The 17,239-nt window shown below is 51.3% G+C and overlaps 1 protein-coding gene across 8 annotated transcripts in view; it reads left to right on the forward strand.

Annotated features, from left to right (window-relative positions):
- The window catches only part of Mroh1 (maestro heat-like repeat family member 1), an 82,884-nt gene that overhangs the window by 57,600 nt on the left and 8,045 nt on the right, over positions 1–17,239 (forward strand). For 4 of the 8 annotated variants that reach the window (XM_005395859.2, XM_013520093.1, XM_013520091.1 and 1 more), the window contains 15 exons: positions 173–225; positions 671–778; positions 1,095–1,214; positions 1,461–1,583; positions 2,516–2,662; positions 2,751–2,777; positions 3,628–3,750; positions 3,986–4,065; positions 4,209–4,323; positions 4,431–4,526; positions 5,085–5,189; positions 6,810–6,945; positions 7,062–7,174; positions 8,245–8,397; positions 14,758–14,912. In XM_005395859.2, coding sequence (XP_005395916.1) covers positions 173–225; positions 671–778; positions 1,095–1,214; positions 1,461–1,583; positions 2,516–2,662; positions 2,751–2,777; positions 3,628–3,750; positions 3,986–4,065; positions 4,209–4,323; positions 4,431–4,526; positions 5,085–5,189; positions 6,810–6,945; positions 7,062–7,174; positions 8,245–8,397; positions 14,758–14,912 — 1,654 coding nt within the window. Of the gene's footprint in view, positions 1–172; positions 226–525; positions 779–1,094; positions 1,215–1,460; positions 1,584–2,515; positions 2,663–2,750; positions 2,778–3,627; positions 3,751–3,959; positions 4,066–4,208; positions 4,324–4,430; positions 4,527–5,084; positions 5,190–6,809; positions 6,946–7,061; positions 7,175–8,244; positions 8,398–14,757; positions 14,913–17,239 lie in introns of those variants that run through there. The other 4 variants (XM_013520094.1, XM_013520095.1, XM_013520096.1 and 1 more) reach the window with 4 other exon arrangements.

The raw sequence follows: 17,239 nt of genomic DNA on the forward strand, positions 1-17,239 counted from the left end.
AACCTGGACAGTGTAGGGGTTAAGTGTGGGGCAGCCCTGCAGATGTTACTTAGCTAGCTGCTTCTGGAGGCTCCAGAAAATGGGGAGGTATATGGTGTGAGGCTCCCACTTGTACATGTTGAGGTGGCTTGCCCAGCGGGACCTAAAACAGTGGGGCCTTTGGTCATTGCAGAGCACACTGAAGAAACACTTTCGCTGAAGGAATGGGAGGAAAAGCTTCTGATGGTGAGAGCTGGGAGAAGAGGCTGGAGCATGGCCTGGCTGGCACTGAAGCATCCTCTAGGCTGGGGTCAGGAGGGTGTGGAAGGTGGATACTGGGGGCCACATGCTGCTAGGGTTGTATCGCCTGCAACCTGGTGGTGTGGCTGGGGCAGGGGCTCAAGAACATGGAGAGTATTAGTGAGGATGGCAGCTGGCCTCAGATTGCTGTGACAAGGTACCCAGCCTCTAGCAGCGACACTAAACTGAGGGGCTTTGGGCCACACTGGCATTGGGAGCCTTCTCTTCTACCCCTGCCTGGCCCAGAGTCATCTGTGCCCGAGCCTGCTGATGGCTGCCCACCCAGGGCTTGCTCTGCTGTCCACTGCTCAGCTCGGAGGTCACCTGCAGACCAGCTGGCCATCCTGAGGCACACCTAGGCTTCGGCCCCTCACTGGTGCCTCATCTGCAGTTCCTGCGTGAAACTCTAGCCGTCATTTCTGACAACGTGTGGATTTGCCAGCTGAGCCTGGAGATGTGCAAGCAGCTGCCATGCTACAACGGGACACCCCAGGAGAAGGTGCAAAGGAAGGGCCAGCGGGGGTGGTGACATGGTCCTCAGGCTACAGACTCCTGTGCCTTGAATCTGCATCATTTGCTGTTTGGGCCTATCTCCTGTGACACTGGTGGCCCTGGTGGAGACAGGAAAAATAGGGCTGTGCCCCTCCTCATGGTATCTGGGAGCTGGGACGTGGGGGAGCCTGCTGCCTGCCTCTTGCTCCTCAGACTTGGCCCAGGGTGTACCACTCCACCTGCAAAGGGGACCCACCCAAGTGGTCGGTGGCATGATGCTGCAGCAGCCAGGAGTCATGCTCACTGTGTTCTGTCTGTTCTAGAACTTCCTGTATAAATGCATAGGAACTACCCTGGTTGCTGCTACAAGTAAGGAAGTGGTGAGGAAGCATCTGCAGGAGCTTCTGGAAACAGCCAGATACCAGGAGGAAGTGGAACATGAGGTGGGGAAGCCCTGGGCACCAAGGGCTGGCTGGCAGGGGTCACACTGTATCCTCTCAACCAGCCAGCCAGCATGTGTGTGTATGCATACTGTATGCACTTAGGAATGTATGCACATGTTAGGAATGGGTCCAGTGTGTTGTCTGCACCCACACGTACGTGTGGGTAGTATGTATGCCCCCACGCTCAGCACATTCTAGGGTGGGGACTCCTTGTTCCGGTGTGAGCACTCCTGTGTGCCTTCCCAGGGCCTCGCCTGCTGCTTTGGGATCTGTGCCATCTCCCACCTTGAAGACACGCTGGCCCAGCTGGAGGACTTTGTAAAGTCTGATGTGCTCAGGAAATCCAGTGGCATCTTTAGCATTTTTAAGGTACAGAAGTCATCACCCAGAGTGGAGGTCAGGACCTGGCAGCTTCCCTACATTTCAGGGTCCTGGGAGGCTGGTCCTGCTCCTCTGAAGTGACACTGGAGAGCAGGTGACCACAGGCGTGGGTAGGTAGGAAGCAGCCTCTGGCCTTTTGGGTTCCCACCTGTGGGTGTGGGCTCCCCTCCCAGCAAAGGGCAGAATGGCCTTCTAGAAGCAAATTTAGCTGTTCATGTGCTTCCTTCTGCCAGTAATAGTCCTGAGACAAGCTCTGGGAGACAGAGTGTATGACCAGACTGTGTGCACAGACCTTTGCTGTGCTCTTAAAACAGAGACAAGGCCTAATACAAGAAAGGATGGACATGCCTATCATCCTCACCCTAGTCATTGTCCCTCAGTTCTGTCTCTGGTGACTGCCCTACCTGCAGAACCTTAGAGCTGGCCAGGTATACAGGGCCTACGCATCTTTTGTTTGTTATTTGTTGGTTTGTTTTTTGAGAGAGGGTATTGCTATGTAGTTCAGGTTGGCCTTGAACTCACTGTGGTGCCCCCAGGGTGGCTTCGAACTCAAGGCAGTCCTCCTGCTTCAGCCTCCTGAGTGCTGGGATCATATGTGTGCGTCATCACACCCTGGCCTTACCCACCTTTCTGTGCCTTCCAGTAGCCAGACTCCCTCAGCTTCTCTGCCTGCCAGTTCCTCTTGCATGGTCCCCCCTCCTCAGACCTCTCCTTCTTTCATTTGGTCCCCGTTGCACCCTTGGGGGCCTCTGTCCCTTGGTGGTGCTCTTAATTATGCCTCTGGTGTTGCTGGTCAGCTTTGGCCCTCCTTCCAAGAGGACTGAGGAAGGTTAGGAACACATGGTATGAGTCTAAGTCTTCCTGCGTGACAGCATAGGTGTTTGTGTAGCTGACAGCTACTGATTTCCTTTGCCTGCCAGGACCGAAGCGAGCATGAGGTAGAGAAGGTCAAGAGTGCACTGATCCTGTGCTATGGGCACGTAGCGGCACGGGCCCCCCGAGAGCTTGTGCTGGCCAAGGTGGAGTCCGACATCCTCCCCAACATGTTCCAGTGCTTCAACAACAAGGTGGGTACCGTGGCTGTCTGTGGGGGCTGGTCCTGGCCATGTGTGCCAGAGTTGCATGTCTTAATTCATTTCACTTTTTGTTGTTCAGGTTCTGGGAATAAAAGTAGAAACCAAGGTACAGTGTGGAGAATTGTATGTGGGTTGTGCTTTCCTCTCTTTCTGCTGGGCTGGGCTGTGGGGACAGAGCTAGACTGGAACACATGGGGCTACCTGGCTAATTCCTGGGGGACTATCCTAGAGTATTGTTCCAGGGCCTTCTGTTCATTTCCCATTGGAGCAGCCTCTCGTTTGAGGCTTGAGTGGCCAAGCTCCTGCTCTAGGGAGGAGCAGAGTTTGTGCCACCTCTGAGCAGTTAGGCTTAGGCCCACATTCCAGGGCCTACCTTCCTTGTGGCTGTAGCCCTCACAGACCAGGTACAGCCCCAAGGCTCTTTTGGCTCCACTCTCTGATGCTCCTGGGGCTGCCTGTCTCTAGGCCCCTGGAGCTTCCAGAGGACAGCAGAGCCCAGGACCAGTGGAGATGGCATTAGAGGCTCCTTTGGCCTCACTAACATGTTTCTCTTCTGGCACTAATCTGACCAGACCCTCACAGGGATAGCTGGCCTCTTTTGAGGAGCAGATCATAGCCTTCACCTTTGTCTTTTGGGCCTGGCTGAGGCTCCCCAACACCATACAACTTTTGTGAGGCCCAACAGGACGGTCTCCTCAGCCAGGCCTTCCTCCCATCTTGAGGGCTGTAACCATACACCCTACTCGGGGACTGCCTGCCCATGGCTGGGAATCCTCTTCAGTTAGGAGGACAGGCTGAAGGGCTCCTAGAGATGCAGAGGGGTCTTGGCTGGTCACGTAGGGAGAGCAGCATGTGTGCTGGCCTGCACTGCTAGGATCAGCCCCAGGGACCTGTAAATGCCCCTTAGGCTGTGCAGCAGAGTGCTGGCAGCCTCTTGTAGCCAGGTGTTTCTCCAGGACCCAACCCTGAAGCTGAGCCTCGTCCAGAGCCTGTGCATGGTTAGCCAGACTGCCCGCAGCAGTACTCAGCCTGGCTCCTTCCACTTCTCAAGGAAAGCAGAACTGGTGGCACAGATGATGGTGCGTGCTGGGCGGACATTGCTTCTGGGGCAGGTTCCTGGGGAAGCAGGTTGGTGGATCATGGTGGTTCTGTAGAACAGTGGAAGCAGGACCTAGGGAGGTGAGAGACAGCCCTGGAGGGGTAAGACAGAGCCCTGTGCCCTGAGAGAGCTCTCAGTTGGGACAAGGGTCAGGCCCAGCAGGGAAAGAGGCTGGTGCCCTCTCTAAAGGCTGAGCCTGTGGCGACCTCACCCAGGAGTTCATCAAGGCAGAGCCCACAGACTCCCTGACCACACCTCTTCGGAAGAAAGCCATGCTCACCTGCACTCATCTGCTGTATCCTTCCCTGCCTCTGTGTATTATGTGTGTGCATGTGTTACGTGGCTGTACCATCTGCAGAGGTCTGAAGGTTTCGGGGGGGCTGGCTAGAGAAGACTTGATGCACAGTCATGGCTGGGGGCCCTTAACTTGCTGCTCAGCTTTTTGGAGCCACCATTAGAAGAGCAGGCACAGGCTGACGTGATCCATGGCTGCCTACATAGTGTCATGGCCCTGCTTCCTGAGCCTCAGGGAGAGGATGGTGGCTGCCAGGAGGTACTGCATGTGTCCCTCACCATGTGTATATGTCTGTGGAGGCCATAGGAAGGCCACATAAGTGATGTGATCGCCTGGGGGGCTGGATGATCTGGCTCTCCTTCTAGCCCCTGTATCTGGACACAATACTTGCCCTTGAAGACTTGCTGACAAGCCTGTTGCAGTGGAACATGACACCCCAGGGCCTGCAGGTCATAATTGAGGTGTGTGGTGGTACACAGTCATGGGCATGGTAGGGGTGGAAGGGCATTGTAGGGGTGGAACGGCATTGCAGGGACAGTTGTATATACTCTGCAACAGGGTGTGTCTTTGAGCAAGCAGGCAACACCCCTCCCTGACACAGAAGGGCAGTGATGACCCAGTGAGGCTATGTAGCCTGCCCCCTCCCCAACTGCATGGTACTAGGAAGAGGAACACATGTCCTGGACACAAGCTCCTGACCATCGGGGGCTGGTGAGGTGGCAGGACTCAGACCCTGCTGGCATGTCCTTCCCACGGCTTTCAGCACCACAGTGGGCTGGGGAAAGATGCAGCTGCTCATCTAGGAGTGTATCCTCCATCCTGCCTGTAGCCCTGGGCAGAGGACAGGGCAGGGCAAACTGTAGTGGGCCTTGAGTTAGAAGTTACACTATATGCCTGTCTGGCCCTCTGGAGACCAAGGGTGACCTGGAAGCGATGCTGAGCCACTTCCAGGTGCATAGGCTCCTGTCCTCCTGGGATGACCCCAAACTGGCACCTATGTGAAGTTCCCCTCTTCCCAGCACCTGAGCCCATGGATCAAGTCCCCACGGGGCCATGAGAGGGCACGGGCACTGGGTGTGAGTGCCCGCCTGTTGCGCTACTTCCTGGAGCACCTGCAAGTCAGCGTGAGTACTGGTTTCCCTGATGTCCCCTGCATCCTCTCCCTAGGCCTCTGGGCTCAGGAACCCTGCATGTAACCCTCACTCCAGGCCTTCCTCTAGCTGCTGCCCTAGCTCTGACATGGACTAGGACCTGCCATGGCCAGCATCATCCTGAGACCCCCGCTCAGAGCTTAGTCATGGCTGGGGCTTACCTGTGCCCAGCTCTTCACTGCTATGCTGCTTGACTTGATCTGCAGTGTTTATTTTTTATCAGTCCAGAAGCATCAGTCTGTGTTAATGAGAACTTCTATCAGGTGCCGATACTGGATCTTTTTTGTTTTTGTTTTTTTCCTTGCAGTTTTGAACTCAAGGCCTTCACACTGAGCTACATCCTCAGCCTATTTTTAATTTTTATTTTTTAAGTTTTATTTTGAAGAAAAAAAAAAAGTTTTATTTTGAGACAGAGTCCCGCTGAATTGTTGAGTTGCCTAGGCTGGGCTTAAACTTGTGATCTTCCTGCTTTAGCCTCCAGAGTGCTGGGACTACAGGCATCTGCCATCATCCTTGGCTAGATATTGGATCTTTTCAAACCTCTCTTTGGTTTTTCTTCTTTTTGTTTGTTTGTTGGTTTGTTATTTTTTGGTTTTGTTGTTGTTGCGTTTGTTTGCAGTGAGAACTGAGACAGGTTCTCACTATGTAGTTGAGGCTGAACTCTGTAGCCCAGGCTTGCTTTGATCCTCACAATCCTCTTGCCTCACCCTCCCAAGTGCTGGGATTACAGGTGTGTGCCACCACACCCAGATCAAACATCTTTCACCTACCAGGACCATTGTGAACTTTTTGTTTTGGTAGTTTTGTTTTTAATACACGAAAACATTCTTTATGTGGCCAGATCTGGAGGTTTCTTGATGACTGTGCTTTCAGCATGCATTTCCATGGGCTTTTTCCGCTTGCCCTCTTTCATGGCCTGTTTTTCATGATGTGTGACTGGAGTTTATCTTGGTCTGGGTTGTGATGAATCTAACCTAAGAACAGCAGCCACCTGTGCTGAGGTCCTACCTAGAAGTCTTTCCCTCCTGACCTGAAATGCTTCCTTCTCATCAGTGGTGGGCTGGGAAAAGGTTTCTACATGTTAGTTTCTACAGTTTCAGGAGGAGTAGTGTCTGGAGCCTGTGTAGTGGTAGGGGCTAAGAGAGGGAGCAAGGGAGGCAGGGACAGGCGTGTGTGGGCAGAGGGTGTTGCAGGGCCCAGGGAGGAGGAAGAGTCAGCACTGGGGGAGAGAGACGAGAGATGGACTGGGACCCCATCAGGACAAAGGGGTGCATGTGTCTCCTCCCCTTGTGCTACTGCTTTAGGGGTTTCTTCTGCATCCCCTGGTCATCCCTTTGCCTCTGCATGTCTGCTTCTGCCCACCCCCATATAGGGACACTTTGGACTAGGAATGGTCAGCTTAGCTGAGCTAAACAGGTCCTAAGTGAGGGGATGGGGAGAAGGAACTCACCAGGGGTCGATTGGCCACAGGGAAGGCCTAGGGCTGTGGGGTGCAGTCTGTAGGACCCTCTTCTGTGTCTTTGGGGTATAAGCTATATTAACCCATCCCCTAGCACTTCTATAGTCCGGCCCCCCGTGTGCTATCTCCCCTAGGCTCTGGTGCCCTTCCACAACCTGGGCCTCCTCGTGGGCCTCTTCTCCCCCCGCTGTGCGGACCTGTGGCCTGCCACCCGCCAGGAGGCTGTGAACTGCATCCACTCCTTGCTCTACCTACAGCTGGGCTATGATGGTGAGCTGTGCTCAGGGTGGGAGGCCAGCTGGGCAGAGTGCTAGGAGGGATCAGGCATGGAGTTTGGTTGTAGAATGCCTAGGGAAGGCCTCAGTCTGATGCTTCCTGCTGCTCAGGCTTCTCCCGAGAACACCGTGATGAAGTGGCCGAGCGACTCCTCCCTCTCAGAGACAGTCTCGTGCATGCTGACCCTGCTGTCCTCTTCCATGCCTGCCACAGCATAGCCCAGGTATTGCCAGGACATGTGCTTGGGAATGAGGGGTTATATCTCTTGGGGCTGAGAACAGCTTCAGAGATGGCAGGTGGATCCTCTGGCTCTGCAGGTGCCACAGGGCCCGTAGGTACAGAGCAGGGGATGTGGGCTTCATTTAGAGAACTCCTCTGTAGCCATGTCTGGTCAACACAGTCTACGTCTCCTATGCCTGCCCTCTGCGGAGCACCATAGTACACACAAGAGAACGATGCAGTGTGTGGCAAGGCTTTGGTGGAGAGTGAAGAGGCAGTGAGGGCTCAAGGCCCAGCTGGCCCAGTGGCTGCTGTCACCTGCACTCCAGCCTGCTCACTCAAGATGTTGGTTTCCAGAAGAGTCAAGCTGTCCTGTGCTAGCATTTGTCTTTGTAGCCTGCCCTCACCCAGTGCTCACTGAGAGCCACAGGAACTGGTCAGCCGTGGCCTCTAGCTTGCCCACATAGGGGCCAGTGGTAGGTCCTTCCTCGGGTTCCAGCTGGCAGAGGCATTTTATCCCACTGCAGTCTGGGGGTGGCTCTGAGGGATGGGGTGCCCCTCCCACTGCATGCCTGTACCTTAGAGTCCACTCAAAGGTGCCCCTCCTTCACAGGACATTTTGTGAGCCCCTACCTGGGCAGCCCTCCCAGACCTGGGTCTCCAGCAGAGGCAAGAGGGAGGGGAAGAGTCACCAGGGCGCTTTTTGGGAGAGCAGGGACCTACCCTGGGCCGGTCAGGGTGCAGTAGGAGCCTAGTGCCCATCTGGCACTGTGACACTGTCTGTCGTCTTCCCAGGCTAAGTTCCCTTGATAAGAGGAGAAGGAAAGGAGCTCTATCCACTGCTGAGCTGGAGGGCAGCCACAGGCCTTCTGTGCCCTTGGCAGGATATTTCCTGATCTACCTGGTCAGGAGCCCTCAGCCCTGTAGCTGCCCAGGGACCACCTTCCAACAGCCGTCCAGGGTTGGAAGGCAAGGAGGAGGGGCAGGAAGAGGGAAGCCTGAGATTTTCCACCTGAAGGATTGGTGTTTGGGGCCAATCCCACCTCTGTTCTTCTGGTACCACTCTTCTCCTAGATTATTGCCAAGCGCCTCCCACCAGACCAGCTCATCAGCCTCTTGCTAACTATGTTTGAGGGCCTGGGAGACCCTGACAAGAACTGTTCTCGAGCAGCTACTGTCATGATCAACTGCCTACTAAAGGAGCGAGGCACCATGCTAAAGGAGAAGGTAGGGGCTGTGGGTCAGCCAAGCCCAGGATCAGGCCTGGGTACTTGAACACCTCTTTTTCTCCCTTCAGACCCGCACAGCTTTGCCCCCTTTCACTGTGGATGTATTACAGCCATATCTTTTTCCTTCTATCTGAAGACAGATTAAAAACAACTCTGCTAAGAAATATAAGAGGAAAAAAAGGAAAATGAAAAGACAAATATAAGTGGGGTATGGTGGTGTGTGCCTGGGATGCTCATTAGGATGAGACAGGAATATTGCTTGAGGTTCTAGACCAGCCAGGGCAACACTAAGCTTATTGAGCTGGTGGGGGGCCCAACTAGATGAGCTCCTTGTTCCCATTACCAACAAAGACACTGGTGCAGGAAGTCTGCCATATCTTCAGGAAGCCATGCACAGAAGGGTACTGCTCTACTCCATTATACCCCTCTGCATCCCTTTTGCCTCTGTGGTAGGGTCTCAGCCCCATACCTGTTCTTTCTCTGAAGTGCATGTCCCTTCATTGAGGCCCCCTGGGACTGTTTGGTTCCATGGGCCTGATAAGTATAGAATGGGTACCTAATAACAGCACTTTATTTATTTATTTTGTCTTTCTGAGACAGGGTCTCACTATGCAGTTCAGGCTGGCCTTGAGCTTACTTTGTAGGCCAGGCTGGTCTCAAACTCACAGTGATCCTCCTGCCTCAGCCTCCCGAGTACTGGGATTACAGGCATGCACCACCACGCCCGGCTAGAATGGGTACCTGAGTGCCCTGGAAGGCAGAGCCTGGGCTCAGGCTGTTGCCCTGGAGGGAACTGGAGCCTCTGTGCTAAAGTGAGCATAGGAGCGAGGCATAGCTAGACATACCCAGCGCTGCCACCACTTGTTGAACACAGCCTGGCTTGCAGATTCTATAGATGACATTAAGGCTTGAGTCATCTGCATTATTCCCTGCCCTTGCCCACTTCTTGTTCTTTATTGTGGCAATCGTATCCATTCACCCGCCACTCTGAGCACCTGTGCAGTCAGCTTTCAGTTGGACTGTCAGGAAAAGAGTTTAGTGTCCCTGGACCTGAGGATATGCTGAGGACGCACCTGGAGACCAGTGGTGTCCTGGGCAGGGACCAGTTGGTGAATATACTCCAGCAGCCAGTCTTGCCAGTGGCTGGGTTTCCTGCCCTTTTCTGGTGAGTGTGTGATGTTGTATGTTAAGGTTTAATTTGCATGTCTCTGTGACTCAGGAAGTTGAGCACTTTGGAATATTACCAGCTACTTAGATGCCTTCTCTTTTTTTTTTTTTTATTTTAAAGAGTAAAAGAAGGATAATGGGGGGGTTACCAAATTACAGATGAAGTGGTAGGAAATTATCAATGGTTATTGTTTTACATATTGTTATCTACAAGATAGTTTCTCAGGAAAACAAATAGACGAATAATAGTGAGTTACAGACAAAAGGGGTAGGAGATTATCAATAGTTGTTGTACTCTACTTAGGTATCTTCGAAAGAAAATAAATAGAACTGTACATGAGTCACCTATTGAATAATCATTAACTATTTTCAATGGTTGTTGTAGGAAACACATAATAAACATGCATCCATTTATGAAATAGGATAGGAACAATACAAATATTACAGAGTTATGGATAGATTAGTAGGAAAATATCAATGGCTGTTGTAATACATGGTGGTATCTTTGAAGTGATTTCTCAGGAAGACAGATATGCAAGAAGGATCTAACAAGTAATTACAGCCTAAGTGTTGTCAAAAATCAAGTGAGCCGTCTTGGGGCGAAAGCCATTTTTTGTAGCGTTTTCTCTCCAGCCTCCCATCGCATTGGGACCCCACAACCAGTTAGTGTCCTCTCCCCAGCTGTCAGCACAGGCAGCAGGAATCCTGCTGCAGACTTCTCCGGAGCTCCACCACAGCCTGTACTGTCAGGGGAAGAATGGCTTCCAGGGAGTCTCTGCAGGTATTGTGCAAGGTCCTTCTGGTTATAGCTTCCGAGTGGCTCTCATGACCCCAGTCCACGGGACCTCTGACTCCTCGGGCTTAGTCTGCATTCTCGTGTTCTGAGTCCTTGTTCAGCAGCTGCTTCTCCACTGACTCTGAACCTTTCTGGTTCTCAATGGCAGGAGCAAGAGTGGCCCATTGTATGGCATGTATTTCCAGGGGTTTCTCCATGTTTGAATGATTAAGACACGTCCGTGGGGGGGCTAGATGCCCTCTCTTGTGAGGACACCAGTCTTGTTTGTTTTTGGTTTTGTTTTCTGGTTTTTTTTGAGACAGGATCTCACTATGTAGCCCAGGCTGGCCTTGAACTCACAGCAGTCTCCTACCTCAGGCTCCCAAGTGCTAGGATCACAGGCAGGTGCACCATCACAACCTGGCAGTACATTAAGATCTTTTAAGTTTGACGAAGTCCTGTGTGTGTTTTTTTTGTTTAGTTGGCTGTGCATTTTGTGTCATGTCTAACAAATCATTGCCAGACCTGTTGTCAGGAAGCTTTTGCTCTGTTTTTCTTCTACAAGTTTTATAGTTTTAGGTTCCTCCCTTTTTTTTGGTAAAGTCAGATGCCCTACACATATCCAGCATAGTAAGCCAGTCATCATGATCCAGCCAGCAACAGTGTTGCTGACCCTAAGTTTAGGCTTTGAGTGGGTCTACCACAACACCCCAGACACACCTGTAACTTGGTGCATCTGTGTCATGGGCCCACTGAGGTGGTGCAAACCTCCCTTTTCTTCCCTATCCTGGGAGATCCTGGCAGTGGGGCCTCATAAAGACAGGCTGACATGCTGAACTTCAAGTTTCTCTGACATGAGATCAGAAAATGTGGTTCCAGCAGGTGACATGTAGTGAGACTGAGCCCCAACCCAACACGATATATCTATGAATGGAGCACATTGTAAAACTAAGTGGGCGGCAGGACTGAAGAACATAGCAGGCTGCAGGCCCAGTGTTACTGTACCAGTGGTAGGGGGGAGATCTACCGTGGCTGAAGAGGGCCTCGGTTAAAGCAGACAGCTTAGGGCAGAGAGAGGGTGCTGTAAGAACTGTCTGGAAAGTTCTCAGTGTGTTAAGGCATAGACTGCCACATGACTTAGCAAATCCACTCCTTGCTACTCACAAGAACTGAAAACACATTCACATAGAAGCTTATACACTTATGTGGATAGCAGCATTGTTCGAATGCCCATCAGTCAGGGAATAAATAAAATGTGGTCCATCCACACAATGCAGTATTCTTTGGGCGAATGAAGAAATGAAGCACAGATAGACTGCAGCATGGAAGAACCTTGAAATCATTGTGCCAAGTGAAAGAAGGCAAACACGAAAGGCCACATACCGTGTGATTCCGTTTTTATGACATAGAGAATGGGCAGGTCCACAGAGACAGAAGGTAGATTATCAGTTTCTAAGGGAAGGGAAGAGTAGTGACTACTCCTGTGGGTAAGCTTTCTTCTGGGATAGTAGAAATGTTTTAAAATTCGCTGTGTGTTGGTTGTACTCCTTAAATATGCTGAAACTGATACAGGAGAAATGTAACTCCCAACCTGATAGATGTCAGGTGTGCCAAGTTCATGATCCCACAGCGAGGACCTTTATTAAAAGAAGGAAAGAATAATAGCTCCTGGATTTCTAGGAGGGGTCCCGAATGGGTGTCCTTTGTCAGGGTAGTTTATACAACAAAGTGGCAATGTGGGTTCAACATGGGTCAAACTATAACCTATAGGGTTACAGGTATACCTTAGCTAATATTGATCCAGTAGGGAAACAAGTCCCATAGTTGTGTTACATGGAAAGAAAGCAGACATTTTTGGGAAGGGCTGGGACCAGATTCTCTGGTCACCCACCTGGGCAACTGATGCGTAGCTGAACCTACTGGACCAGGTGGTGCTAATTACAGTATAATTCCAAGTTGCTGTTTATTGCTTAGGGAGGCATGTAGGCCTGGCCATTGCATCTTTATGTTGAGGCCTGGCCTTCTTCAGATGTGCTTCCCAACCACAATTCTGATGTCTTTATTTTTTCTGCTGACTTCCTTGAGAGCCCAGTCCCCCTCTGACTGTATATTAATTTCTATCTAACATAGCTGCCAGTAATAAACCCACTCACAGTGAGTGGACTGTGTGTGACACCTGAACTGCATCTCCATGAAGCTGTTGTGAACAGCTGGCCCAAGCAGAGCCTGTGTGAGGCTCACAGTGAAGGGGAGAAGCTGCAGCCTAAAGGCATGGTTGGGCCTGGGACAGACCAGGCCTGGAAGGTGAGGGATGCCAACACTACCTGGCGTGGTGGGCAGCTGAAATGCAGCCTCTCATCCCTGACGGGATGGACCCTGCCCATCAGCCCAGGGAAGAGGGCTGTGCAAAACTGGAGTATGTGAGCCAGTACTAGGATTCTAAGCCAGGAAGTCAGTTTGGAAATCATTCTGCCTGCGGGCCTTCTGTACCCAACTGTTGCTCTCACAGTTGAAATGCTTTACAACAAGCTGTGTACAAAAGTCACTGCCCTGAAGGGCTGAGGAGCAAGCTTTGTGCCACAAATCTTTGTTGGAACCCCAACACTTTCTTACTGTTCAAACTTCCTAAAGGGGCTGATGTGTCTCTTAGTGGTACAGCACTTACCTAGCATGCACAAAGCCCTAGTTTCCATCCCTAGCACCACAAACAAACAGCCTTTCAGGAGCCAGAAATACAGAGGGAGCTGCTGCACAGGGCAGCCAGCAGAATCTACAGGCCCATGGCAGTCCTTTTAGTATATAACTGGGCAGGAACAAGGGGCGAGCAGATGGAGCGAGGAAATTTAAAAAAAAAAACAGGTGACTGAAAGGGGGCAGGGGGTGCTGATGCAAATGAGCTCTGAGTTGGGCATGTCAACTTTCTGCACTCAAGGTCCTCAAGTGAGATGGGTCAGTATGCTAAACAGTGCCTTTTTTTTTTTTTTTTTTTTTTTTTTTTTTTTGTCTTTTTGAGACAGGGTCTTGCTATGCAGTTCAGGCTGGTCTTGAGCTCACTTTGTAGCCCAGGCAGGTCTTGAACTCACAACGATCCTTCTGCCTCAGCCTCCTGAGTGCTGGGGTTTCAGGCGTGTGCCACCACGCCTGGCTGAACTGTGCCTCTTAGCATGACAGTGATGAGTGCAGGAGTTGCTCTGTGCCTATACTGCTCTATGTTGGCAAAGGGCCTCCTGCACCCCCAGCCTTGTCTCCCCTACCCTCCAGGCCTGGGGAACAGGCGTGGGCTTGGCCTGGAAAGCTTCCTATTGGAGCTAGATCTTCTTTATGTCTATTCTTCCTTTTTGAACTTCATTGTTTGGTCTCCTAGGCTCTTTTTGCCCTTCTAATGGCACAGATCATCTAGTGGGTCCTTTGGCCACAGACAGGAAGTGACTCCAGCCCTGGGTACAGTGTGCTGACTGATTACTCTGGCACAAGCATGATACCTTCCACCACCACTGCAGCATTTCCAGCTTCAGCAGTGTGGGGTCACCATGGGTGGGGCTGGAGTTGGAGACTTATGGGCCAGCACTCTCAATGGGCACAGGTACCTGTCAGAATGAGACCATGTTGGGAGCCAGGCCAGCATGCTGGGGGGCTGGTCAGGGGCTATGCAGCCAGGCCGTTGGACTTGGTGTGGGTCTGAGGAACGCCAGCACCAGAGTCCTTCCACCCACCTGCCCCTGTTCCCCAGTGCTCCCATTGCCTGCTTTCTGTAGCAACAGGATACCTGCAAACTCAGGTAGGTGTTGCTCCAGCTCTCACCCTTTCCTGCTCCCAGGTTTGGTTCCATTATAAATGGTATCCTGGGGTCCATCGGACCTCTGCCCTTTCTGGGAGGAGGTAGGCAGCCCAGGTAGGTCCTTGCAGGCTGGGTCACAGGTATGGTGTATGAGTTCAAGGAGCTGCAACCCTGTCAGCCCTGAGTTCATTCCCTGGTAACCCATGCTCCATGCCAACTCCCAGGCCCACAGAGACAGAAGGTAGATTAGAGATTTCTCTACATTTCCCCAAGGGCACTTAGCTTCTTTTTTTCTTTTCTTTTTTCTTTCCTTTCCTTTTGTTTCTTTTTTTTCTTTCAATGCTTGAGATCAAATCCAGGTCTTGTGCTTGAGTGTGCTAACACAGCCACACCCCAGCCCACATGTCTCTTCCCGTGTGGAATCTGGGGTCTTATTCTGATACGACACTACTTAGCTGCTCATTCCCAGGTGGTTGGCAGTGCCCAGCAGTCAGGATAGGGAGTTCTTCCACACAGCCAGGCTAAGGGGCTACCCCCTTGTGCCTTATCTGTGTGTTTTCCTTGGGCCACTCTGGCTGTATGGCCTGACCACTGTGTCTTGTCCTTTTCTGTTCCATGTTGTTCTCTCCTGTCCCCAGGTGCCTGAGATTGTGAGCGTGCTACGTTCCAAACTGCAGGAAGTCCATGAGGAGCACATCCTGCCTGCTGTCCAACACAGTGTGTACCTGCTGGCTTCCCAGCACTGTACCACCGTGGTGTCCAGCCTCCTGGGCAGTCCCCTGCCCTTTGACAGGTACCTGCCACCCATGACCAGCTAGGTAGACGCCCCTGTCCAGATCTCAGGCTCAAGGGTTCTCCCTGTCTGGTATGGTGCTTGCTTCCCCAGCCCTCCTCCTGCCTCTGTTCTCCAGCTTTTCTGTGTAAGTCCCCACGGCCCTGGGCTGCACATGACAGTGACTTTCTGGATTCCCCTGCCCTGCTGGGCAAGGCTGTGTGAACCTGCAGTGGGGATGTGCCTGCCCTTAGGATACAGAGTGTCCCTCTCATTTTTGGCCACAAGCTCTGAGGCTGTGCATCAGGAGTGAAGGAGTTACTGTCTCGTTCCCTGGGGACAGGCCTCTTTCCTGACTGGTGACTTCCTGTTGCTCATGATCCTTTTTGTGTGCAAGTGTGTTTGTCTGGTGCCTCCTTTCCATCCTGTAAACATCCACCCTTCTGTGTCTTAGTATTTTGGACTTGTTCCTTTTACACAGTAAAGAGCTGCATTGGGTTTACATCACTATTTTTGTTTGGTTTTTTGGGTTTTTTTTTTTTTCCTTTTTGTCTCACCTCTTCTTCTTGTCTGTTTTAGATTAACAGGGTCCCATATCATTTTGCTTCCTCCACTCAGTTGGAAAGCCATATGCTGTTTCTTTGTTTCCGGTGGTTGCCCTGACAGTGACTCAGGTGCTGTTTCCCAGGCAGTTTGGTGCAAACAGGTACAAACCAGCCTGGTGCAGATTCACACAGCTGAGGCTGGCTATGAGTCCAGTTGTGTGCTGGGTGTCTCTCTTCCACCACTGTGACTCTTATGCTCAAATTTCCCCCATATTTACCTGGTGTGGTCTTTTGCATTTCTGTTTCATCTTCTGTGAGGGTGTGAACTTGACCAGGGATGCCCCAGGTGTGTTCTCTTCACCCGCAGACCTTGGCACTGCCCAGGTGGAGGCAAAGGTCCCAACCCCTAAGGCCCTGGCACCCCTCAGTTGCAGCCCCCCTGACAGCACTGTCTACATTGCACAATCCCTTCTGCTTAATTGCTCAGTCTGTGACATACTATGAGGTGGCTTGTTCTTTATTGCTACGTGGTGTTTACTTGTCTGTTCCCAAGTGGTGGACATTTGGGTTGTTTCCAATCTAAGGCTTTCATGGTGAAAATGCTTGAACATTTTTTTGTGCTTCTTTGGAGGATGGGTACTTACGCCACTCACATGCATGCAGCAGTGGAGTGATAGGGGTCAGGCTGGTCTATGCCTGTCAGCGCCAACGCACAAGACAGGGCTTCCTTTGATAAAGGTTGGAAAGAGATTAAAAGACTTTCCTGACATATGAGAAAGATGGGAAATTCAAATTTCAGTGTCCGTAAATAAGAATCATACTGGAACCCTGACACACACATTCACCTTGTGTCTGTGGCTGCTTTTAAGGTCCCAAACTGTGTAGCAGCAGACATGAGTGGCTATGGCAGAGGACCAAGCCATTTACCATCAGCCCTCTTGGAAGTTTCTGGCCCTGCCCTGGGTGCAGGTGGATGTGCTCTTGTATGTGGCTGAACAGCCATACGGGTGCCTGGGCGCTGGTCACCACATCTGCACCAGCAAAGTGTGTTTGTGCCGCCCTCACAGGTCCACGTCTCCCAGAAGCTCTTTCTTCCCCATTCTTGCATCTCACTTTCTTTTATCTGAAGTATGACTTCCCCATTCTTGCATCTTGCTTTCTTCTATCTGAAGTGTGACTTCCAGAATTTCCTTTAGTGATACATTCTCACTTGTTTATCTGAAGATGTTTTTGGTCATTCTTCTGGAATATGATTTCCGCGGTTTGCAGTTCTAGTTTGGAAAGTGTTTTCAGTGCTGAATGTGAGAAAACTCATCACTGTTCTCCGACTTCTGCCCACTGCTCCTAAGAAGCGAGCACAAGTGTAGCGTGAAGTGTCACTGTGAAGGACACTGCTTCTCCTTGTTGCTGGTCTTACAGGGGGCCAGGAGGTTGCTTGTATTCTGCCAGGCACCTGCTGGACTTCTGAGTCTGTGGGTTAGTGTCTCTCATTAGTCCTCAGCCTTTTTCATATATTATATTTTAAGCATGTGGAACACCAGCCCAACCCTCTGCAACTTCTTGTCATGCCGTATTCTGACCTTCACTTTGTTCTTTCTCTGTGCTGGGTACCAGTTAGTTTATCTCCTTTGTTTTTCAACTCACTGTTTCTTTTTCTTCTTCTTCTTCTTCTTCTTTTTTTTTTTTTTTTTTTTTTCCTCCTCCTCCTCCTCCTTCTCCTTCCTGGACTTGCATTGCGATTCTCCTGTTCCAGCCTTCCAAGTAGCTGTGATTACAAATGTATGCCACCATTGTAGGATATGT

The sequence above is a fragment of the Chinchilla lanigera genome, unplaced genomic scaffold, assembly GCF_000276665.1.
Source record: "Chinchilla lanigera isolate Chin_1 unplaced genomic scaffold, ChiLan1.0 scaffold00053, whole genome shotgun sequence".
NCBI lineage: Eukaryota > Metazoa > Chordata > Mammalia > Rodentia > Chinchillidae > Chinchilla > Chinchilla lanigera.